The sequence below is a fragment of the Carassius auratus genome, chromosome 19, assembly GCF_003368295.1.
Source record: "Carassius auratus strain Wakin chromosome 19, ASM336829v1, whole genome shotgun sequence".
Taxonomy (NCBI): Eukaryota; Metazoa; Chordata; class Actinopteri; order Cypriniformes; family Cyprinidae; genus Carassius; species Carassius auratus.
Genome location: NC_039261.1, coordinates 5,724,249 through 5,751,239, shown reverse-complemented (window position 1 = coordinate 5,751,239; position 26,991 = coordinate 5,724,249). Strand labels below are relative to the sequence as shown.

At 34.7% G+C, this 26,991-nt stretch overlaps 1 protein-coding gene across 1 annotated transcript in view; it reads left to right on the top strand.

Annotated features, from left to right (window-relative positions):
- Window positions 1-24,116, top strand: part of myo1g (myosin IG) — a 53,238-nt gene extending 29,122 nt beyond the window's left edge. The window contains exons 19-22 of the mRNA XM_026288528.1: window positions 1,685-1,789; window positions 3,748-3,861; window positions 9,947-10,104; window positions 22,633-24,116. Coding sequence (XP_026144313.1) covers window positions 1,685-1,789; window positions 3,748-3,861; window positions 9,947-10,104; window positions 22,633-22,795 — 540 coding nt within the window. The 3' untranslated portion in view covers window positions 22,796-24,116. The remainder of the gene's footprint in view (window positions 1-1,684; window positions 1,790-3,747; window positions 3,862-9,946; window positions 10,105-22,632) is intronic.
- The last annotated feature ends 2,875 nt before the right edge of the window (window positions 24,117-26,991 follow it).

The window sequence follows — 26,991 nt, the reverse complement described above, 5'->3', positions numbered from 1 at the left end:
AAAGAAACAGTTCACCCAAAATGATATACCAGCATATCAAATCATATGACTTTCTTTTTCTTTTGCGGAACACAAAAGATGTTTAGAAGAATGTTCTTGCTGCTGTTTTCCATTTATCAAAAGTGAGCTTTCAAGCTCTAAAAATTATGAAAAGCATGATAAAAAAATGTGCTATATTCCAATCTAAATTCATGTTCATGTATATTCTGATCTTAAATCATGTTCATGCTTATTCAAATATGAACAAAATCGGTTTGCTCCCATTGAACGAAATGAATGTATGATGTAAATTCATGTAATTTGTAAAGTACCGTATTGTATATACCAAGCCAAATCAAAAAACGACAAAGTCAAAATGTTGACATTCCCTTTAGCACAGCTCCATTTAGTGGATGCATAATGCAAACCAAGTCAAACGTTTGACTGCAGTATCTTCTTTTCTATGCGCTTTATAATCCGGTGCGCCCTATATATGAAAACAGTTCTAAAATAGGCCATTCATTGAAGGTTTGCTTTATAAATCAGTGCGGAAAATTCGGTAGATTTTGCTGATGTATTGTACAATTACTTTTTACATTCACAAGCCTTTTATCTGTGGGAAACCAGTCATGTTTAATATGTTTCTTGTTTTATGTAACATGAATACAAAAATAAAATAATTATAATGATATGGCCAAGAAAAAGATTCATTCCCACGTTTCAGTAATTTATGGTCATGTTTAATTTGCTTGTTTCAGTTAAAATGTGGTCACGTTAATTTAAAAAGTCGTGGCAATGAGGAACATCTTAGTACAATGTGACCACAGTTTAGATAAAATAGGGAATAAATTAAGTCATGGGCAAAAATTCTTAATCTGTGGCCATGATGTGTTGTTTTTATTTTCCCCTGCATGTCTCTGTAGTATATATAATTATCATGGGTATTTCCCTAAAAGCCTGCATGAGCATCTTATGAGCATTAAAACATTAAGTCCATTATCATTAAGTCCCATTTTATTGTTTAGTCACCATTATGTCCAAACTGTTTGACTGTCTGGAGAATATGGATAACCAAAGGGTTAACCAAAAAATTACTCATGCTCTTGTTGTTCCAAAGCTTAACAAAGCTAATTTTTTTTTTTTTTTTTTTTTTACTTTTTTACTTTGTCATTTTCAAGGATGAGCAAAAAAGAGGACCTCTCTTGAACTAAAATTGAAAGCCAAATTAATTTCCACTCCAGTGTTGTGAAATGAAGAGCAAGTCCATGTGCTCTACACAGTATTCGAAGAAGACTTTTCTTTTCTTTATAAGAATTCTGTAGGATTTTTTCTCAGCAACATTTATTTTGACTTCTGTATTTTACAACACATGCTTTTAGAGCTCACAAAATGCATGATTGCTTGTTCCTGTCATTGCAGGACCTTCAGACTTCAGACCTTTGAAGTTTTCAGATCATCTAAATGAGTCAAAAGCTTATTTATGAAGCGCTGTTGAGAATCTGTTGTTGCAGATAAGGTGTTGTGACTGTTTGACGCATTAGTGGAGTGGGCTGGTGACGATGATGACAGGGTTTTTAAATCCGTCATGCATTGATTTGAATTGATATCAAGGAAGCCATGGAGGCATAAGTGTGCTTGTTGTTTGTGTGACTAAGCTTCTCAGAATTTAGTGTCATAAATCCAGTAATGTGTCTCTCCACTGCAGGCAAAAGACTCTCCTCTGACGAGCAGCAACTTTGTGCGCATCACTAAAGAGCTGAAGAACAAAGACCAGTACGGCCAGGTCCTCTTTTCATGCTCTGTCAGGATGGTAGGCTTTTTACATTTCAATTTCACTGTTACTAAATGACAAAAACTGTGCATTTGTATTGCTAAAACATTTGCAGGGTATAGCTGAACTAAGAAATAATGTACAATAACAATGGCGAAAAAGGAATAAACTGTAAAAAGCAAACAGAAATAAAGTAAAATAATTATAAAATAACTGAGCAAATTAAATAAGTAATATTGACAAAATAACAATAGTGCAAGTGGAGTAAACAAGCAATATTATTGCATAAAATAAAATAACAATTGTGCAAATTGAGTAAATAAGCAATATTTTCAACTAAAATAAAATAACAATAGTGTGATAGCTAGTAATTCCAACTGTGAGATTATACAAGCAATGTTATAAATTGAATTAAATAATAAAAAAAGAAAATCTATTAAAAATGTGTAATAGTGTGAATTATATAATCAGGCAATATCATCAAATGAAACAAATAGCAATAGTGCAAATGGAATAAAGAAGCAATATTATCAAATAAAATAAAATAATAGTGGGATTGAGTTAACAAACAATGTTAACAAATAAAGTTAAATTATACTGTGAGATTAGACTATACTAGCAGTGTTTTAAAATAAAATAAAATAAATGATTAGTAGTGTGAATGAAACAATCAAGCGATATTAGCAAATTAAACAAAATAACAATAGTGCAAATGGAGGAAACAAGCAATAGGTGTGCATTTTAAAAAAGCGTAAGATTAAAATAGTGACTTTCGCTGCAGCCTCTATCAATGGCTGTGCCCATAGCACTGCGATGTTGTGGATTATGTGTGTCGAATTCAAAATTCTAAATACACCAATCTCAATTTACAACAATTAATTGAGTTTTATGAAACAAAGGAATATGTTGGCACGATATCCTGAAGCGTATTTTCGTGTGAGCTATACTGAATGTGTATATTTCATTTAGCTGGCGCTTTTATCCAAAGCGACTTACAATTGCTATATATGTCAGAGGTCGCATGCCTCTGGAGCAACTAGGGGTTAAGTGTCTTACTCAGGGACACATTGGTGCCTCACAGTGGATTCGAACCCTGTCTTATCCACAGCACCAACCCCAGCTCATTCTTTGAATAAGCATAAGAATTAGCCAAAGCTTAAAACATGAATTATGACTAAAGGGTTAATTGAAGTTGTTAAAATATAGAAATATTTCCAGCCCATAGACGATAATTAAAAATAAGTTTGATTATCTCGCGGACTAGGCCTGTATTATCAAATAAGATAACAATGTGAAGGAGTGAGCAAACAATAATAAAATAAGTAAAATAAGAGGACGAAAGAAGTAAATAAGTACTATTGGCAGAAAAACATTAATAGAAATGCAAAATAAAATAAGATTATATTATGAGGAGTGAATCAAGAAAAAAGTAACATACATTTAATATGTAGGATAAACATGACAAAACTACTGTATAGTCTCTCTCTCTCTCTCTCTCTCTCTCTCTCTCTCTCTTTCTCTCTCTCCCTCACACACACACACACACCCTCTTTCACCAAGCTCCAAATCTTAGTCACTTTCTCGTTTTCTCACTCATGTCATGATTGCCTTTGACCGTAGCCAACATGGAGATCACAAGCACAGCCGAGGGCTCAGTGTTTGACTGCCTTGAGCAAAGACTGTAACACACACTCTCTATCAGACCACTGCAGCTAAAGATGCTGCTACCATTGGTCCAGTTTATCTTCCCTTCCCAGCGAGACTCAACCAAACACACCACCAACCCAACTTCACAAGCTATTTGTAAAGGCAGGAACATGCAGTACAATAGGGGAGCAGCACCTTAACACACCAACAGTGCTGATGCAAAGGTTGCTTGTGAATTTCAACAAGCCCTGAATATCATTGTAAATTATAATTGTAGTCAAGCTCAGACAGAGGAAGATAGTTGGCCTAATTTCAGCTTTTTTCTCTCTTCTGATCGCTCTTTTCTCCAGCTCAACTGGTTCAACAACACAAAGGACAGAGCTCTGCTCATCACCGACAAGCATATCTACAGGATGGAGCCCAAAAAACACTTTAAAGTGCAAAAACGAATACCACTCGATTCAGTAAGTATTTCATGCATATCACACAAATCACACAAACTTTAACATGCATATCACTTATAAAAAAAAAAAAAGGGTCCAAAAAAGGGGGTTTCTGAGCATTTTTATGCAAAAGCCATTTTTCGTTTACCAAATAACCTTTCAGCGATCTGTTCTTAAAGCAATGTTTACCCAAAAATGAAAGCTTGCTTAAAATGTATTCACCCTCAGACCATCAAAGATGTAGATGCATTGTTTGTGCATTCGATCAGAAATTTAGCATCACTTGATCACTGACGGATGGTCTGCAGTGAATGGGTGCCGTCAGAATGAGAGTCTAAACAGCTGATTAAAACATCACAATAATCCACACCACACCACTCCAGTCCATCAATTAACATCTTATAAAGTGAAAAACTGTGTTTTTGTAAGAAACAAATCCATAATTAAGATGTCAGATTTCAAACTGTTGCTATCTATTACCTGTCTATAATAATAATGTTTTCTCTAGTAAAACACGTGTTTTGTCCGAATCAGTATAGAAATATGCACAGGCCAAGCAAAGCTTACATGTGAAAACAGTTTTAAACAAATATGAGGATGGGTTTTGATGTGAGAGGACAACAGAAGAGGACATCTTAACCGAAGGAAGCAGTATTATGAATATGGACTCATATTTGGGCTAAAAATGGGAGTTTTAGGTTAAAACTGGATTTGTTTCTTATAAAAACACAGCTTTTCACTTCACAAGATGTTACTTGATGGACTGGAGTGGTGTGGATTACTTGTGGATTATTGTGATGTTTTTATCAGCTGTTTGAACTCTCATTCTGACGGTACCCATTCACTGCAGAGCATCCATTGGTGAGCAAATGATGTGTAATGCTACATTTCTCCAAATTTGTTCCCATTAAGACAAAAACTAATTTACGTTTTCAGCTAATTTTCGTTTTTGGACAAACCATTACTTTAAATGAACCATTTCTCATTGTGAAGAACATTTTAAATATCTAAAGAACCCTCTTCTACTAAAAAAGAACCTTTTGTACAATAGAACGGTTCTATGGATGTTAAAAGTTCTTCATGGAACATCAGATAATAGAAAAGATTTATTCTTAAGAGCGTGAAATGAAGCCTCAAAAACAAAGCAGACATGTCTTGGGATCTGTCATTGTCTGGGTTTTGTTTTTGTTTTATGTAACTGTGCAATGTGGGTCAATGCATCTGTCTGCTGCAGACTCGCTGTCTCCCGACTCTCCGTTGCGTGTTCCTCGTCTTTAGATTATGGATTTTACATATTTCTACAACTACAAACTGGTCGCTCTTATTAGATGACAGCACTAATGCTCCATGTGACCAGCCATGTCAGATGGTTTAACAGGGTCATTCACAAACTTCTGTCAGCGTCGGAGTGAATTCAGTGACCAGAACAGTCTGTGTGTGAGGTGTCTGACCTACATTCTATGTTCTCAGATGTGATACAGTGAGAGAGGGATTTGAACACACACTGCAGCACTGCAGTCTGAGCTCCCCTCCACAATCAAATACACACACATTAAAGCTGAAACTTTTACCATATCTGTATGTTTCACACGTCTCTAGCGGAAGCAGGACCAGACCAGACCAGTCCCAGAGAGTGAGAGACAGAGATAAGTGATTGGGCAGTTCAACAAGAGCTGCAGTAGCCAATTATGCAAACACACTCTTTAACACATAATGTCCATGATACAGCTGTCTTTATGATGTTTACATATATTTGAATTCATAAGATACCAGAATAGTGCATAAAAGTCCATCTCTCAAAAATCGATAAGATAGATAATGCATAAAAATGCACAAAGAAAATAAAGCTTATTTTAAGTGGCATCATGATTATTTGCAATTTATACATTATTTTGATGACAGTTATGCACATTTATCCCTATAATTCTCAATTCTCATGTAATGCAACTGGACATTTCACTTTTTTAATTATTTTTTTTTATTTTCATTACTGTATTTTCAGTGGTGAATCTCAAATAATGTGTTGTATCAATCAATCAACCACATGCAATTTAGTATATGAATGTAAATGTGGTAGTTTTTAGTTTTATTATTATAAAACCAGGGTTAAGTAAGGGCAGCACAACAAATACTATAACAATTATTGAATATATAATTTATGAACTATTATAGTTTTTGTTAATATTTTGAATTAGATTATATTTAATTTGTTATAGATTATATTTCCTTAAAACATTTTAAGGGAAGTAATTAAATTTGTTTTGTTTTTGTTCGTTTTTAGTTTTAGTTTATTTAATTTTCATTATTTTAGTACTTAGTAAATAAAAATGAGAACTGTGATAACTAAAAAAATATTTAAATATTTTAAATATTATATATTGTATTAATTCATTTTAGGAATATTTATAAATTGTGTTGTAAATTTATATAAATATGTATTTTAATTTTATTTTATACATTTAGAAATGTCCTTTTTATTGTTTTAGTTTTAGTAAACTATAATAACCCTAGTACTACCATAAAGTGTAAAAGCTTAACAATTTAAATATAATTTAAATCATGTGAATAAGAATGGGATTGTGCTTAATTATAATGAAAATAATTTTATAATGCAACAGACATCTTGATGGTCCTAAAATAGGCTGTAGTTTTTTAATAAGCAAAATTTTGGACTGAGTTTGCTCTATTATAATCTCACAGCCTCGCCAGCAGCCCTGCACCTAATGGGTCACAATCCAAGAGCATATTATGAACTTTCTCAAGCCTCTCTGGTCAAGCCAGATCACACTGGATGGGTTCAGGCAGTCGCAGACAAGGATATTGTTTTGTGACAGCCCAGTACATTGGGGTTTTAATCTCATTTCACCACAGATTTACGCACTACGCTCTGTGTGAAGGGCATGAAGGGCTGATCGTGTCAGCTGATATTCTAGAGCAGCAGAACCCTACAGTCCGTTCACAACTATTATGATAATTATAACCATAACTATATTAGTGTCTGCTGTACACCAACAGACCTTAATATTCATGGCTACGTTTTCCAAAATCATCGTAAACCTACAGTTAATTGTAGCTCCATTGGTGACAAGGGTTCTATGATCAATTTAGGTTTAGGATGCTTTTGGGAAAAGCAGCCCCATTTATTAATATTATAACATTATTGTAATATTTTGTTTGTATTTCACTATAAAACGGACACATTTTGAAAGCTGAGACTTTGGAATATCTTCTGGTGATCCCAATCCGGGATGTTTGAATGTGGAAAAGGCTAGAATATATATTTTCACAATAATATAACTTTAATCTTTATTCTTGTAACATTTCAACTTTATTCTCGTAATATTTCAACTTTATTTTCAAAATATTTCTACTTTGTTCTCGAAACATTTAGACTTTATTTTCGTAATATTTTGACTTTATTCTCTAAACATTTAAACTTTATTCTCATAATATTTAGACTTTATTCTCTAAACATTTAAACTTTATTCTCATAATATTTTGACTTTATTCTCTAAGCATTTAAACTTTATTCTCATAATATTTAGACTTTATTCTCTAATCATTTAAACTTTATTCTCATAATATTTAGACTTTATTCTCTAAACATTTAGACTTTATTCTCATAATATTTAGACTTTATTCTCTAAACATTTCAGCTTTATTCTCATAATATTTTGACTTTATTCTCTAAACATTTAAACTTTATTCTCATAATATTTAGACTTTATTCTTGAAATATTTTGACTTTATTGACTATTCTCGTAATATTTCGACTTCATTCTTGATACATTTGGACTTTATTCTCATAGTATTTTGACTTTATTTTTATAATTTCAACTTTATTCTCAAAATATTTTGACTTTAATCTTGTTATCTTAGTTTTTTATTATTATTATTATTTTAATGTGGCACTAAAACGCCATCATATCTATTATTTATCAAAGTTAATTATGTGTTACATTTTTGAAATCCACAGAATTTAATTCTGTTTAAAATTCACTGCAGAATTGCTACTGAGGTCTTTGTGTTTGTGTCTGTTTGACTGGAACACTTTGCAGGAAGACCACCCTGATTTCTCAAAATCTCAGACAGCAAGGTCAGCTGCATGTACTTCAGGGCACAGAGCGATTAACCTGTGTGTGTGTGTGTGTGTGTGTGTGTGCTAATGTGTGTCCATCCAAGTGGCAGTAAAGAGGCTTAACACTGCCTGATCACTCTGTTTCTTTCAGGCACAGTGGTGACGCATCTACTGCTGTTCATAATGTACACTCAGAGCAACACACTGGTATTTAATGAACATCAAAAGACCCCTTGAACATAAAGAAGACCTGTTTTTTAAATAGCCAAGAGGCTCTAGTTTTTTCAAAGCCATAATGTGCACATTTTTAAACATTTTAAAAAATAACTGGGTAAAAAAAAAAATTATATATATATATATATATATATATATATATATTGATGAATAATACCTACAATTTCACATACAAAAGTAATATGCTATGCAGTAAGAAAACAATAGTAAGCTAGTATTGCATTCTAAACATAGCCCGTGATTTTTTTCTTCTTGCAGTGCTCTTATTGTTATCTAAAATAAAAAAATAAAAAATGGTCATTTTAAACATATATATATAACTGTAAAAAAAATAATATTGAATGTATCATAGATTATTATTTTTTATTTTTTATTTTTTATGAACAATGGTGACAAGCAAGGGACTCTTAAACAACTAGGTAGGCAACTAGGTAAAGTTCACTTACTGTCTCCAACAGTACTGTGAATGTTTAATGTTCAATAAAAAACATAAAAGATTTTAATTATTTGCATTTCATGAAGATCAGATGACATTTTATTACTAATAATTGCAGAAAAACAACCAGTACCAATAGGTTCACATCATTTCTCTTACCTCTGTAACTAATAAAATGACAATTGTAAATTGACTGCTGGCAATATTACTGGGAACCTTTTTTTTTCTTAGGCCAGTTAAACACTGGATGCGTGGCGTAAGCGTCTGATCTGCGTGGCGTGTCTGTTTTTAATTCGGCTCCCATGTTAACACGTTAGAGCTTGCAGACTGCCTGCGTGGGACGCGCAGCTCAGGCACAGCTCGAGCCACGCGGAAAATGCGTGCATGCTAGAAATTGAACCGACGACTATTTTTCACGCGACACGCGAGCGTGGTGGAAGCGTTTCCATGCAAAATAGAATAGGAAAATATGTTTATATGTCATTTTGTACACAAATATATATTAATTCATGATATTTTGATGTTTGAAAGTCTATAGGTTGACATAAATTCAGATATAAATGTTATTTAAAAAAAAATAATAATAATTATCGATTTTCAAATATTGCACCTGTCAAACATAGTCCATTTTGCCGTCAATACTGTTGACGGTGTCCTTTATCAGTAGGCTTTATATTTATGCTTAACATGAAGGTGTAGGTGTGTAAAAAAAAGTTGATATTGTTGTCATGAAGACAAAAGCCTGGTCTTTCGGTTGGCCTCAGAAGCACCACGTTCACGCCATGCAGCCAGTGTGTCACCGGCCTTAGGGACCGTTTTATTGGACAAAAATATGTGCAGTGTAGAATCATTATATACAGAGACTGTATATTCAAATGTGTATCTGCCACAGTTAGGGCATGGTTTCACGGGATTTACAGCATACACAGACATAACGCACATGGGTCTGCATGCTCATGCAGCACTGTTTCTAATCTCAGAGTCATGCGTACCAGCCAGGCACACATTTCACTGACGCACAACGGCAACTGGTCACACTCTTTGAGTAATTGCAACAATCAAGTCTTTCATTCACGATTATTTCCAGCGTATTACTCATTCTCAAGGTTACTGAGTCAATCATGTGCTGAAGTGCAGGAAGTGATTGTGTGGTGAATGAGCTTTTACTCTGATTGCAAAGCCAGAGGTTGACTGAATGCCAGTGGTTGAGGGAAAAATGGATCTGTTGGATTCAGGAAAGACGGATTTATTGAACGCACATCCTTTGACTTCATTGTGCAGCAACACATGCTGTGCAACGTGTTTAATATGTTTGCATGTGTTTGCATTGCTGTTTTACACTCTCTTCAATCCCACAGGTGGTTGGTGTGAGCGTAACAAGTGGCAGTGACCAGATGGTGGCGCTACATACTGCCTCTCAGGATGACTTTCTAGTGCACCTACAAAGGGGTCAACTCAACCCAAATCAGGACCGTGTAGGGGAGCTGGTGGGCAGCCTTACAGACCACTTTACACGGTAAGAGTCCATGCCAATAACCTCCAGCTTCAACATTTGTTCATTCTTCATGTTGAGGATTTAAACAGGCCTGTAGGCCATAGCATTAGGTCTAGCACATGGCTACAAGTTCTGAATTATAATAAATTTTATGTAATACTGATTGCATCAAAGCCATTTCAGAGAGATAAACAGGGAAGAAGCAGAATCTCAACTATGGAGACAGTTCAGACAATAGTGTCATTATTTAGCTCAAGTCAGTTTAGATCAATAACAATGTGAAACGAGGTCAGTTCATGTTCACAGTGATTCGATTCATTCCAATGCATTGTGGTGAAAAATAGTGGTGATACAAAAGTCTGATAGCATAATGAGTCGTCATATCATAATTTTAGGAAAAACTTCATGAATAGTATGGAAAATATTGATTCACTATTCATTATACTTGTTAAAATGTGTTTGCGATGATTTGTATAACACAATAACATAACTAATGATTAAGATATATGGAATTTCACGCATATTTAAGGTGTAATGAATACTAACCATGTGACATTTTTAGAATCATTACTTTCGTCATTTGCTGAAAATTGTATAAAAGTGTTTCAAAACCATGTAAAACAAATGTGAATACATTTCTAAGAACTTTTAGCTTAGTACATTTAGTTATTTGGTTCGTCCCTGGGTATTTGTGTTATAGAGATGCACCATTCCTCAGACTGGCTTGTTTTTAAGTGATCAGACCTAAGATTTTGCCTGGCGATCAATGCAACATTTCATTTGGATTGATTAATTGGCAAAATTAAAGTTCAAAGGTTTAAAGTTTCATATATTAACAGGTTATTGTCAGAGGCCAGGAAATGTTTTGCTTTATTGGATTGATATATACTAACTGCCAAAAGTTTGTGGTCTGTTTTTGTTTTTTAAGAAATTGATACCATTTAATTTTTTATTTAATTTTAAATGTATTACTATTTATATAGCACCTTCCAAAATAAAGTTACAGCATGCTTCACTATAAAAATAAATCATTTAAATAATTAAAATTTTAACCAAATTTAATTCATCAAGGATCCAATAAATTGAACACAGGTTACATACACTTATAATGTTACCAAAAAATAAAAATAAATATATATATTAAAAAAAATGTATGTGCTGCCATCTGCGAATGATGCTGAAAATTCAGCTTCAACCGCAGAAAGAAATTGGGTTTCATGTGTAATACAAATAGAAAATAGCAGTTATTTTAAATTGTAGTAATATTTTCTAATATTTTTATCAAATAAAACGTAACCTCATGGTGATCAATAATGATTTAAAAATATTACCGACCCTACATTTTAAATGGTGGTGTCACTTGGACATTAATAAGTATTTACATCATGATTTGATTTGAAAGAGACCCACTTATTCATCATAATGTTTTGGTATATAGCAGCCTGAAAGACCGTTTTGTTGTAATCGCCTCCACATGTTGTGAGATTCTCCTTCATGCGATGGCATTTCCATGTTCCTCACATAACCGGACCCGACGGACGCAATATTCGGTCCTGCAGCCGGTTGTGTATGCATTGCTTGTGTGTGTGTGGCAGGTGTGTGGTGTGTGTGTGTGTCCGTCAGTGGGTGTCTGTAATCACTGCTCCTGCACTTCTGCTTTAAAGCCATTGTGCTGCCATCTGCGAGTCAATGCGTGAGGTCATGCCCCCTTTACGACATCATCAAAAGAAGACGTCACTGGGGCCTGAGGAAGTGTGGAGGAAGGCAAATAGTGTGTGAGCATGTGTGTGTGTGTGGTGGGGGGTGGGGAGAACAGATGACAAAGCACACACGTGCAGTTCACTCGATCCCCACAGCCGAGACAGAGCACCACCTTCATTGCTTTAAAAACTAGATTACATTTTTCCTTTTTCATAAAGGTTATAATGATAAGGAGAATGTTAAGCACAAAAACAAGACAAGATGGACTGTTTTGAAGCATATGTGAGGTATTTAGTTCAGTTAAACTGATGTAAAAATGACCCCTCGCCAACTCTAAACAGAAGGTGACTGTAGTTTGCCAAGTGGGGCATGTTCCTGGATCAGAAAGTCTTGTTGGTCCTGAAACAACATTCTTCCAAACTAACAAAGTCTTAACCCAGTATCTAACCAGATCTCCCCTGAAATCAGGACAGACATGCCATAAAAGTCTGCAGGTTGCATTTTGAGAATTAATTTAATTTTCCATATAACCATACAATTCCATATAATTAATTTCCATATAACCATCAGGGTAACACACAGCACTAAAATAATGCAATAAGAATTCACTAAATAACAGATAATGTAACACCAAACCCCCTATAATATACATTACAAAAATACAAACAAACAACTATTAAAAATACTATACATATATTAATGTCACACAGTGGCTGTAAATGTTCTTTCACTTTTTCACTTTTTTGTGTTTACTTCCAAAAACCATACATTTTACAGTAATTTACAGTAACATCACAAATAATGCACATCACCATTTGTCACCATATAGTAAGGAAAGTTAGAGTGAACCACTTAATTAAAATGTTTCTGTATAATTACAAATATATTCAAAATTTTATACTGATTTTATTATTTCACAGCATTTCAGACCAGCATCTCTGTAATGTACAATATTGTAGTGGGTTTAGGCACTTAATTTTGTACTTAAAATGACTAAACAATATTTAATGTATTATTGAAATAAAGAAAGAGTGGAGCTTGGGTCGAGGTATTGGAGAAATCTTGGGTGATTTGTCACAAGAGTGACAACAAATGTGCTTTGTGATTGTCTGGGTTAGATGAACATGTTTCTCATGATCTTTCATCTTATGGACTTATATAGGTGAAGTGGTGCATAAAATATAACTTGTAGCAAAGCTTTTTGATCAGCCGGTCTCAGGGTGATTTGAGTGGATGTATGAATATGAAGTCAAGTTCACACTGGTGTCCTAGCAGAGGAACCACAAGTGTAAAGAATCACATTAACTGTCAGCATCATCCACTAACGTTTGACAGCCACAAAGTATTAATACTTTTTTATCATTTCTTACATGTATCATAGGGGTGTCAAACTTAATTCCTGGAGGACCGGAGCCCTGTAGAGTTTTGTTCCACCCCTGCCTCAACACATATACCCTGTAGCTTTCAAATAAGCCTGAAAGACTTGATTAATTGGATCAGGTGTGTTTAATTAGGGTTGAATCTAAACTCTGCAGGGCTCCGGCCCTCCAGGGATTCATTTTGACACCCCGATCTAAAGTAACAAATTCCTTTTAATTAAATGTTATACTCAGAAAGTGTGCTTATATGTTATTCAGGCACATAACAGTGTTCTTCTCGTTATCTCAATCTGATCAAACCGCTCTTATGATCTGGGATATAGTTTTGTAAATATTTAATGACTTTAGATTGCACATTCTCCTTTGCATGCATGCTGGGAGCTCCTGTTCATCTCAATTCAAACGGTGATTCGTTTCTGTTATCTTGTTTTTAAACTCGGTGACCTTTCCCGTGGGTCATGCACCCTCACCTGACTCACACAGACATTATGACTGGGTCATGTGTGTTTGTTTGTAGAAAGACAGTGACGTGTGCGGGTGTGTGTGTTGGGTAGCTTAAACCCCTCTTTAGCCATCTGTTGAGACAGCTGTGTGTGTGTGTGTGTGTGTGTGTGTGTGTGTGTGTGTGTGTGTGTGTGCGTGCGTGCATGCATGTGTGAGAGAGAGTTTGGGACAGTTTGGCCCAAATTCTAGTGTGTGAGACTGTGAGAGCTTCTGGAGCCAAAGGGTTAGCAGAGCTTGTTTGCTTCTTAACTATTCCCCAAAAATGGCCATTTGTGAATTTGATCCCAAAACTGATCGTTTTGCAGTGGCTTGGTTTAATACAAAGAAATCAGAGTGGATGTTGCTTATATACAACACCATGTTGCTTATATACATACAGTAATTCAGTTTAAGGAAGGTAAATGTGATGTCACAAAATTACTGAAATGCAAGTCTATAGATTTTGGAAATAACATTAATCTGCTTGACCAATATCAGTATAATCACAATTTCTAATGCACATTGAAACTGGTTATATAAAACCTGGTTATTCCTTAAGATTTTTGAGTATGTTCTATAATAAGGTATAACCATGAATATTTAAGCATTATAATATATCATTTGACAGAACATTTTAACTTTTCTCAGGTTTAAACCATCCAATCTAGGGCAAATTATGGGAGAAATAATTCCATTGATAGGTCAGTGTGACTGCTATTAGATAAACATTGGTAACACTTTGTCACGATCATCAGCTGGAGTGCCCATGAATTCCTATAGAGGGCGCTCCACTCAGGACACTGGCATTTTGTATTTACATTCCCAACATTACCCATAATGCCGTGTTTAGGACTAATAACCAGCAAGTGGTTATTTCCACTCCCCTATATAAACTGTGTTTGGACTCTCCTATAGTGCGAAGTCTTGTTCTAGCCCAGACTGTCAATTCTGAGCGGTTCTCCTTGTGTTTGTTCCTTCTGTGTCTGACTCTGGATTGTTTATACTGCTGCCTGCCCCGACCTCTGCCTGGTATTGATGCTGTTTCTGGATATCCCTTGACACACTTGATGCTGTTGCTGATTTCTGCCTGTCTGACCATTCCTTATAAACTACTGCATATGGATCTGTACGTCTCTGGCTGCTTGTTACACACTTTACAGGAAGGTCCTATTATGCGCTAACTAACTTTAACCAACAATAAGCAATATGTTTTTTTGTTTTTGTTTTTGTTTTTTACAGTATTTAGTCTTCTTTGTTAATGTCAGTTAGTAAAAATACAACTGTTCAAATGTTATTTAATGTTAGCTCAGGTCAGTTAAATAATATTAACAGATATAAAATGTTTGATTTTAACAATATATTAGTAAATGCTAAAATTAAGGTTAATAAAACCTTTAGAGGTATTTTTCTTTGTTGGTCTGTGTTAGCTACAAATTAATGTAAACAAAATGATTCCTATTTTAAAGTGTTACTTATACTTTCTGTAATAGAAAATAAAATATTTAATGTTATCAGAACATTTATGTATTTTATGCATCTACTGCATTTCAAGATCAGATTATTGTTGATTAAAATGACTTGAAGGTGACTTGTGTCATTTAATGTTAAAACTTCCCCAATAATTAACCTTTTTATTAATTTTTTTTTAATTAATTTTTTATTTTTTATTTTTTTTTACATTACCATTAAAAGCATAACATTTTGGCAATTTTAAATGAAATTACACACTTCGCCTTTAACTGGAAACCTACAATTCAAAGGTTTGGGGCAATGATTTTTATTTTTCTTTTAAGAAAAAAAAAAGTTATGCTTTTGAAAGAAGTCTCGTATGGTCACCAGGCTAGACTGTTTTATATTTAAATATGTTTAAAAAAATAATTTATTCTTGTGGCGTAAAGCTGAAATTTCAGCTTTATCACTACTTCGGTGTCACATGATTCTTAAGAAATGTTTATTTGTTGCTGAAAAAATAAAATCAAAATCCTGATTATTATCTATGTTGACAACAGTTGTTCTGCTTCGTATTTTTGATGAAATCCTTTTTTCATTGTCATTCTCAGTATTTTTTTTTATTTTTTTTATAAAGTTCAAAAGAACAGGGCTATAAGCGTCTTTACTCTCACTTCAGATCAATTTTGAATCCAAAAGAATTGATTAAAATGAAAAACTTCCCCTAAACTTTTGAATGATTTTGCTGTCCTCTTAACACCAATCACTGTATCTGTTGGTGTGCTTGCGTATTGTATGTCAAGCAGCATTGTGTTTGTACGTGTGTGTATGTATCACTCTGAGTTAACCAAGTTTGTTTGTGCTTGTGTCATTTGCAGACATTATGACCAGAATAATCAGCTCTATTGTTGCCATGTGTGACATCATTCCTGTTGTGTGAATGTGTGTGTGTGTGTGTGTTGTCGTCCCATAGGAAGGAAGTGCCTGTTGCGTAATCCCGCTCTGGTGTCATGCTGTCTATCAAATATTATTATCAACTATTTTCTCAAGCTCATTCGATGAGCAGCTTATCTCGTACTACCTTCCCAAGATATACAATTAGTGTCACTGAGGATTAACCAGTCTATATGTAATCTGTGATGAACTATGTGATTACATAACTGTTACACAAGGTGTTATTGCCTTCATCAAGTCCCTCAGCCACTAAGATTTATTCAAACATTTCAGAATAAAATCGTTCCTGAAGTTTAGTCAATAGATTTCATTAGTGTAGGACTATAGTCCCACATAGGAACAAAGCATTGCACATAAACTGTAGAGCAGCATTGGCTTGTATGGAATATAGTGGGAAAAAACCTCTTGGTGTTCTGTGTGACTAGAATGTTGCTTTTTTTCTGTGCAATGAAGCATACTTTCACCAGGAGTTTTTAATCTTTCTTTAAAAAAAAAAAAAAAAAAAATCATAAGAGAATTCTATAGAAGCCCATTTCTGCTACATAATAACAATAATAATAATAAAGGTAATTATGACTTTTTATCTCACAATTCAGTCATTTTTTATAAACTCAAAGCTGTGAGATAAAAAGTCATAATTCATTTTTTTTTTCTGTGGTGGAAACAAAAACAGAATTATGAAATATAAACTCATAATTGAAATATTAATTCAGAATTATGAGATGCAAAACCATAATTGTGAGATATACTGTATAATTGTATACTGTATACTGTATATCAATTTAGATATAAACTCAGAATTATGAGATATAAACCCAGAATTGAGTTTAAATAAAATTACCTGTCAGAATTTTGAAGAAAAAAAGTCTGAATTGTGAGAGAAAAAAGTCAAATTTACCTTTATTATTTTTTATTTTGGGGTGGAAATAGAAGTCCATAGAGGTCCGTGTGACTTGTGCATTACTGTACATAAGCCATATGATATGTTTTATATCAGGAACAGACTGAAATTTAATTACTTCTGCACTGGAAACCTTCCTCTCTGCTGGAACTGTCAAATTTCATTCTCATTTACGCAAATTCAAATGCTCAACATGTTTTCCACCTGGTTTGACGTCAGTAACACCGAAAGAATGTCTCACGATGCGACAAGTATGAATATGCAAAAGTGTGTGCAGTTTTCACTGAATTGTGACTTACATTGAGTATGTATGTTATGGGCAAAATCAAATGATGACAGAATTCTCTATTCCTTCCATTCTTTCTGTTGATGGTGAAGTTGTCATTTGTCACATCACATGGAGGATCAGCATGTGTTTTGGCGCAGCAGTGTACCCCGATTACCCCTTACTCACACTCACTGAAGCAACACCTCTGTGGGACGCAGATGCTGCTGTTGCCCCGACGATAGTTGCCAAGCAGCTGAGGAAGTGCTAATTAGGATTGCAGGAGAGATGATGGGGAGGTGTGGAGATGGAGGAGTGTGTGTGTGTGTGTGTGTGTGTGTGTGTGTGTGTGTGTGTGTGTGTGTGTGTGTGTGTGTGTGTGTGTGTGTTTTAAATGGACTCTTAATGGTCCCTCCTGGAGTGTTGGGACTGCTGTGGTTTGTTTTAGGGCACAGGAGGCTTTTAGTTTGTTCATTAAGAGCTGTGTTACAGCAAAAGACACAAGCCTGTTCATGTGTTTGGTATTCTCTCCCTACAATAATTATGCTTACAGAGCAAGTTATCGCACTCAGCTTCTGGCATTGTATTGTAAAGAATATTAGTTTAAACTTCTGATAGACGGTTTTCTGAGTGCACACATCCACAGCAAGCACAAAGGAAACCACTGTAAGTACTAAACTAAGTTATCTTTCATATCTTATCAAGCTTAAACTGAAAAATCATACAAGTTTCAGTTAAAAACAGACATAAGTTACAAAAACACAGTCGGTTATGTCTGTGACAGTAAACAACTGGGAAAGAAATTGCATGTTTATATTAGATCTGTGTATTAAGTGACAGCAGTGTAATATTCAGAACCTATACTGATGTCTGCACTGTTAATACGACCCAAGACCGGGCCTTGTTCTGATGATTTATGGGGATTAATAAAAGGAACGGACGGATTTTTATCACATTTACTGTATGTCCAAACAACATGTAAAAGTTAATTTTGGATAATAGGGGCCCTTTTAGCCTGATTGAATGATTTCTGAAAGATTGGTGTAATTATGTTAAAAATTCAGCTTTTATGACACAAATAGATTTATATATATATATATATATATATATATATATATATATATATATATATTACAATAGAAAATGATTAATAATAGAAATATTAATATTTTAATAGAGTGTATATTTTAAAAGAAAATGATTAATAATATTTCAAAATATTGCTGTTTTGATCAAATAAATGCATAATTGGTGAGCATTTAAGATGTCTTTGAAAAACATGAAATATATTTTGAACAATAATGTATATGTCGCTAAAAAATATGATATTTTATTTCGCACTTAACTAGAACTTGGGATCAAGCTAATCTTAGATTTTCCTTCATTTGAATAAGATGTCTCACTGTTATTAAAGAAACATTCAGTCCTTATTTCTGCACTTTCTTCCAGCTGTGATTATTTCCTGTTCTTTCGTTCTCTCTATCAGTCTCATATGGTCTCCTGTAGTGTTGTCTGTCTAAAAGAGTTCGTCCCTTCTGTCTGGTTGTTGACAGATGTGCATTCTCAGCTCCTGTCATGAGAGCATATTCCCTTCAGGGAAACGTCTGAAAGTTTTAAAGAGGGCCAAAGAAGTGATGTTGTGCGAGAGTTATGGATGAATGGCTGAGATGAAAATGATTTTAAAATCAGCAGAGTTAAAGAAGTCTGGTTAGTTCAGGATGAATCTGAGTGAAAGTGGCAGAGGGGAAGCTGGAACAGAGACCTCAGATGACTTAGTGCTATTTATAACCTGTAAGAGTGATAGTAGTAGCTACCTTAAACTACTAAAAAAAATAGCTTACAAATTTCCAAAGCCGTTTGTTCTGACAAAAAATTGTAATTAATTTTTTTTTTTTTTTTTTTTTTTTTTTTGCAAGAATAATATTCTGACACTGATTTAAGTGATGCTTTATTGTGTAAAAAAAATTGTCTTTATGAAAAAATTAGCATTATAATTTTTAATCTAGTGTGCCTTTTTCTTCAAAACTCCATGCTGGCACCATATAAATTAAATATTTCTCACATCAATCCACCAGAAAAAAAAGACTTAAATGTTTTAATTTTTAAACAGATTTCACAAAACAAACAAGATAGTAACATTGATTTAATTGTGAATTTCAAATAGCATTTTCTTGTAAAATGTGCTTCAGTAATCTATTCATGACTTTAAAAACACTGCCAGTTTTGCGCAATAATTTCATCATCATAAAGTCAGATTATTTGTAATAAAGTAATGCTACATTTAGCATGGTATCTTTATGGGGACACTTAGAAGAAGTGCTCTCGCCTCTTTAGCTGGTGATGAACTCAACAGGCCGTTAGGAGGAGACCACAAACAAACACACACAGCCCACAGGGGCCAAAACTCAGGGTGTGATGGTAAACAAAAAGTATGCGCAGTGACAGCCAGGCCCCGGGGACGCAGCCTGCCACTTTTGCGTGTGTTTTCTTTAGTCCGTTTCCACTCTTAGAAACGAGCTTGCAGGAATAGCAGATCTGGAATATGTAATGAAGTGTGTTTTTCAGGAACGACCCAAAACAGAGTCGTCAGTGATTGACTGTAACGGACATGGAGATGTGTGATTATAACAGCTCTGAATGAATGAACGAAGATTCGTTCTCCAGGGCACGCAAGAACCGTACGAAGTTGCTGCTGCGTCCCAGTTCTGTCGTATGGTTTCCATAGCAATAAATAATGCAACCGATTACAGCCTGTTCTCATTGGTTGGTGCGCCATGTCCCTGGAAAAGCAGGTCAACTCAGCCGCAAGCCTGCACCATTGAGGAATCACACGCCTCCAGAAGAGTTGCGAAAACCACTGTGCCACCGATCTATGCAAATCACTCTGTCATAATTTTCTCAGCCTCGTGTTATGCTGGAAACTCTTTGTGCAGCTTTTTGAATGCAAAGAGTGACGTGTTTCTTTAACCTTAAATCTTAATTGAGAGCGGTTAATGTCCTCCAGTGTCGGGTTTCTCTGGCCTTCTTCTGGTTAGTTGGTGAATCAGAAGAAGGTCAGTGGGTTGGTGGCTTGGAGCCCTGATGGGAACAGCTGAGTGGAAAGGGAACAGGAGAACTGAGGCCATCCACCTGTTGGAGGGCTTATGAGGAAAGCATGGTTTGGATTCAGTTTTACTATAGTTGATGCAGCCCAGAGATCTTTTGAAATAAAATGAAACATTTCAGTATAATGCAAAAATGTGAGAAAGTGAGAAAAAGTCATCATGATTATGGAACATTACTGGTCCAAATTATGAGATTTTTTATTTTATTTAGTACTTTAATTCAAAAGGGATTAATTAAAGTGATCAAACATAACATAAAAAAATAGACATTAAAAATGTTCGAAAGATTTCAGTTTAAAAAAAAAAAAACCTTCTGTTCTTTTGAACTTTCCTATTAAAAAAATCTTGAAAAAAAAATAATGTATCAGTTTTCACAAATGTATGAAGCAGCAAAATAGTTTTCTTCATTGCTGTTTGAGCAGTACATCAGTATATCAGAATGATTTCTGAAAGATCATGTGACACTGAAGACTGGAGTAATGATGCTGATAATTCAGCTTTGATCATAGGAATCAATTACATTTTTTAATATATTCCAAAAGAAAAGATTTAAAATTGTAATAATATATCACAATATTGCTATTTTACCGTATTTTTATCAATTATACGTAGCCTTGGTGAGCAGAAGAGACTTTCAAAAGCATTTTAAAAATGAATGGAATGCATCCAGCTGTGTCTGTATTCACAATATATAATTGCCTCTCCTAGCTTTTAGATTAATAAAATAACCTGGCAGAATATTTCAGGAAATTGAACAAGGTTTCGAAGTACAGCATTACATAAATGTTTTTAGAGTTCATTTAAAACCCTTTCAACTTCTTAAACTCAGTGGTTCATGGTTGTCCTCTCACTCTGAGAGTTGGTGATCATGTCGAAAGGCTGTGAGGAAGCGAGAGGACATTGCGTTTAGGGAACAGGGACGAGATCAGACAGCAGAGGTGTCCCTTCTCATCTGTTCTGTCCTACATAAAACATTCTTTTTGACTCCATCAAATGGGACTTTTTGAGCCCAACTTACAATGGACCTTTTACAATATATAATAGGCTGATAAAATCCTGAATGCTTAAAATAGAATTTAAGGTATAATTTGATACCATACAGACACTTAAGCCTTGTTTTTCTGTCTTAATTAATTGGTCAGTTTTGTTATAGAGCAAAATACAGGCAATAAACAACCAGCATGGCTTAAAGAATGAATCAAAATGTTATGTTTTCTGCAGGTTTGTTTACAGTAGACTATTGTTACAGAATAATGCTATAAAAGATTTGTGTTTTAAATAAATGCTGTTCTTTTGAACATTCTGTTCTTCAAAGAATTCAGGGGAAAAAAAGAATGATTAAAGTGATTTCTGAAGGGTCATGTGACACCAACGCGACCAATTCGTACATATTTTATGAGGTGGCTTATTCGTACAAATTTGTACGACCTCACTCGTACGATTTTATATGATTTGTCTAAGCCCCAGTGATGGTTAGGTTTAGGGGCGGGGTTAGGTGTAGGTCATTCGTACAAATTCATACGAATTGTGCAACACGTAAAATACGTATGATTTAGCAACAATCGTATTAATTTGTATGAGTGTGGTCGTACGAATTCATACGAATAAGCCACCTTGTGAAAAATGTAAGAATTGCCGTGAGATCAGGTTGGTGACACTGAAGACTGGAGTAATGATGCTGAAAATTCAGCTTTGCATCACAGGAATAAATTACACTTTAAAATATATTCAAACAGAAAACTGTTATTTTAAATTGTGATATTTCACAATATTATTTGTTTTGTGTGTGTACTTTTGATCGAATAAATATAATAATATCTTTCGAAAAACTCAAATAAAATTAACGAATTTTTTTTAATATTTAAAAAATAAATCCAAAAGTAGACAGTTATTTCAAATTGTAGTATTATTTACAATTATTACTGTTTTTACTGTATTTTTGCAGTTTTGGTGAGCACAAAAAAAAAAATCCTACCTACATTTTGAAATGTAATTCTTTAATATGAGCAATAGTCTTAACTACTACTGATTAGACAGAAGCCATTTATGATGCATCTGGAGTGATGAGTTGGTTTATTGTTTCATGTGGCAGGGCTGAGTCACCGTCTCTCTCTGCAGCTGTGTGTCAGGACATGTGTCTCCTTCATTGGATTCTCATCATAAACCACTACAAAACGGCAACAAACACAATTGAAGGCACCGCTTTGACTGCTTTTTATAGGCCGCAGGGAGCTGAGGGAGCTGTCACACAGAAAGCTATTTTTGGTGTTGGCTAGGATCTGGAGTAATTGTGTCATCATGTGTTTATTCCAGAGTGAAGAACACTCCACTGCCGGTCAAAGTGTGCTCTACAGCGTTCCAGGTACACATGAGCGGGAAACCTAAGAGCATCACCGTCGAGACCAAACCCGGCCAGACCGCTGCAGACTTCAAGAAGAGTCGAACCGGATTCACCTTACTGCTGCCCCATCAGTAAAACCAAGGCTTCTGACTTAAAACAGTATTCAGCCATTCAGAGATGGGACCAAAAGAGATTTTTCTTCATGCAGAATTGTCTGTACATAAGTCGGACCAAATTTCAGATTTTCCCAATCTTAAGCAATGCACTTTGTTGTTATTAAAGAGTGTGTTGAAGTGATGAAGTGTTTCTGTAGGCCAACCAGAACTTCCCAGATTTCTTCATTGGCTTTTAGATTATTGCTGAAAATTAGCACTTTGTTCATCATGATTAAACACCGCTTTGGATTCTGAAGCCTAAATACAATCGCCAGAAGATGAAAATAAACGTAGGCTATAAATGAATTCAATGTTATCCATAACTCTTTAAATATTTATAAAAAAAAATAATAATTCCCTAAAGTTTGAGTTAGAATAGTTTGTAAGAGTGCAGTAAGGAGGCTGTGAAAGTGACCAATCAGTGGACGAGTTTATCTGTTGTCCCATTTTTGAACGCTTGTTGGCAACTGCCTTTTTCAAGACTAGTAAAAGCTTTACTGATGTATTTTATGCTGTGCAATAAAACCACAGACCATATTTCAAGCATTTAACCAAAAACCCGTGGAACTGGAAGAGCTAAAATACAAGAAACTTACAGGTTTTGGCCTACAAAAATCTCATCTCTGCAGCACTCTGTAGTAGTTATTGTTAGTGTGCTTGAAAAGACGATAGGCAGCATAAATGATTGTGCTGATCCGCTGTTATTCTGCCATCCCTCCTCTAGTTTTAATTTTGCACTTGAAATAGCCCATGTGTTGTGTCATGTCTTTTGAATTTTGGGGGATCATGTAATAATGCTATTTTATTATTTATGAGGGAATGTTCTGTTGATATGGTCTTTGCACTTTTTTATAAAATAAGTAGTCTATTTTTATGTTCTTTATGATTGTATTTTTTTCTCAGTGTGTACATATGAACTGTGGAGATGTAACCAAGAGTATTTCCATGTGTTTGTGCCGTCACTGGGCCGGTACTTTAAAAGAAAAGATACTAATATCTACTTTTAAAGTACTTTTACAATATGTACTAATATGTACCTTTAAGGAGGTACAAAAATGTACCTTTTAGCTTTTGTACCTTTTTTGTACCACCCAAGTGACAACTTTTGTACCTCTTTTCTGAGAGTACAGGAATATTTAACCAAGATCTCGGTTAACCTCGGGTTACACCTAACAATACTGATACTGCTCTGTAATAGTAATATATAAACTGAGGAGTTATTTTAATGCTTACTAATATCTGTCAGATGTATTTAAAAACAGCGGCTAAACTGTATTCAGATCATATGAGGACCTTTTGATTTTTTTTATTAAATGTTACATGCAGTAATTGTGTGGTTGTTGTGTATATACTGTATGGTTTATGAGGACACAACTGTATAAATGACTTTAGTATTACAGTGGCCTCATAAACCAAATGGCTTAAATACACGTGAGGGTTTTGTTTAAGGTTAGAAAATATGATTAAGAAAATATAAAAACTCTTATGCATATGAAGAGCCCCTGTTAAAGCACATTTGCAAGTGTGTGTGTACGTGTCTGGAGATTTTTAGTAGTGACAGGTTGCCTACTGTCACTGTGTTCTATTTCATGCTCCCACTCCCTGCTGAGAGCATCTTTCATCTACTTTGACACCCCTTTGTTTTCTTTTCTTTTTTGTCTTTGTGATTTGACTATTTTTTGACACTTCTTTGCACGCACCTGTCTGACTGCTGATGTTAAACTCTGTTTCTGCTTCAATGTGTCATAAGCATCATTGGTCATTGAATATCTAAGAATGTGTTGTTGTTTTTTCACACATATTACGCTGGTTATCCATTTACTTTTGGGTATTTGACATGAAATGTCAAGCAATGACATTCTGTTCTACATCATAAATGATTTCAGATGACAGTGTTCTAATTCATGTATAATTAGTATTCATGCACTTACAGTGTGACTTCAGTTTAGTTTAGAGATTGTCTAAAATAATTGTACTTTAAAGAAATGATTCAATTAAATGAAGAGTGTGTTGCATGAACTACTTATTTAAAGGTTCGCTGGATTCGCTGCCTGTTTTAGCCCCGCCTACATATTCTACATCGCTGCCTCTTTTAGCCCCGCCCACATATTCTACATCGCTGCCTGTTTTAGCCCCGCCCACATATTCTACATCGCTGCCTCTTTTAGCCCCGCCCACAGATTTGTGCATGAAGTGTAAATAATTACGAATGAATTACATGTATACAGAAACCAAATGATAAAGATGATTAGGGGGATTAAATACAGGACATATTTTGATAACATCATAAATGGACCTCGGAGAACAATACACAATAAAAAACAAAGGCAGATCATGACCACTTTAAAATGTAAAAAAAAAAAAGGGTCACTTATTGCAACTCAAATACAGTATATGGGGTAATTACTCTCAAAAATAAAGATTCTTGATTTGCATTGATGATTGCACGAACAACATTTATGGGGGGTGAAGTGTGTGTGTGGGGGGGGGGGGGTGAACAAACTAAAGAACCCAATGATTAACACAACTGAGGTGGGGGTTTTTTTTTACCCCAAACCAATACCCAACGCAGAACCTGATTTTACCAAGTGAGACATGTTCCTGCGACAACATCTTTGTTGTCCCTGGAACAACATTGTGATAAACCAATCAGATTTGAAGAACCGGTTTATAGATTTTGTGAAGTTTATGCTTAAAATCACTGTTTGGTGCTTGTACATCAGTGTCATTCATCTATCATTTCCTCTGATTTTAGGGATCACTCATGGTTAAGGTTAGGTTTAGGTGTAGGGATATGGTCAAGAATACATTTTTGGAGTAAAATGTTGTTCCAGGGTCAACAAAATATGTTGACCTAGGAACACATCTAACTCAACAAAATCAGGACGTGCAATACCCAACAGGAAATATCAAAGTCTGAAAATAAAGCAAAGGGACTTGAAGCTTTTTTAGGTCAGTAAGCTCTGCACCAAAGCAACTCTGTGACCAAATTTGTATTCCTCAATCTCATTAGTCATGTTTCTAGAGCAAATTGAGTCACAGACAAAAATAACTATTCCCCCGGCCACTATAACACCCGCTTTCAACCCCAACAAACTGAGTTTCTCTGATAGCTAATGTAATACTGGGTCAGCAGCTTCATCTGCCACGTGGGGCTTGTTTTTGAATTCACCATCATGACCTAGGGTATGTATCCCATTCACAAATGTCAACGCAAACAACTGAATTTCATTCTTCCATATAGGCCTGTCCGTCCTTAAAATGATTTTCAAAGTTGTACACAAAACAAAGATTATTGGAGTATGTTTTACAAATGAAAATGCTTTTTCAATCTCTCTACTTTAAAAATATCGAATTCACTAGTTTATCTTACTAATTTACTAGCAGCTCTGGAGTGAAAATGTTGAAATGTACCATTTACACCAAAATACAGAAGTGCGTAATTTTTTTTATGTTGTAATATACATTTTGTGTCACAGCTTGAAATGGATTCCTAATATTTCTGGATATTCTTTAAACAAAACTGGGAAATGTCAATTTTCCTTTTGGTGAAATACACAGCTGAAAAATTTTACTAAATACAATTTCAGTCTTACTACTTTAAAATGTCACATTTAATTCAATGTGTTAGTTGCTGTTTCTTTGGAATTTTTTGTGAAATTTTGTTATTTGTATATACACCAATTGTATTTTGTCTCTCAGGATTTATAATCTTCTTTCCATTTAATTTATTTTGCTCATGTTACTCAGATTGGGGATCAAGGTTCATCAAGTCAAAGTGCAGCTGTGGAGATACAGTCTCTGATCACTCGTTCTTGATCAAAACTTACAACAATCATGCTTTTTCAACAGCGACCCCTCCTTCAATCAGGCATTTGTTTCTGTGACAGCTCGTCCAATCATAGGGCTCACTGAATGACAGGGCTCCGTTCTAATTGATAAAAGAGCCCTTGTTCTCCTGGTGGACTGACATGGAGATTTACACCCAGCTGTGAGACTCAGAATCGCTTATGGTAAGAAGTCTTCTGTTATACACGATCCATGTCCTTGATTTAATGGAAAAATACAACCAAATGTAATTTTTTGTTTTGTTTAGTTTAGGCACCCTGACAACCATATGTGTCCCTGAAGCACAAAAGCAGTATTAAGTCACTGGGGTATATTTGTAGCAATAGT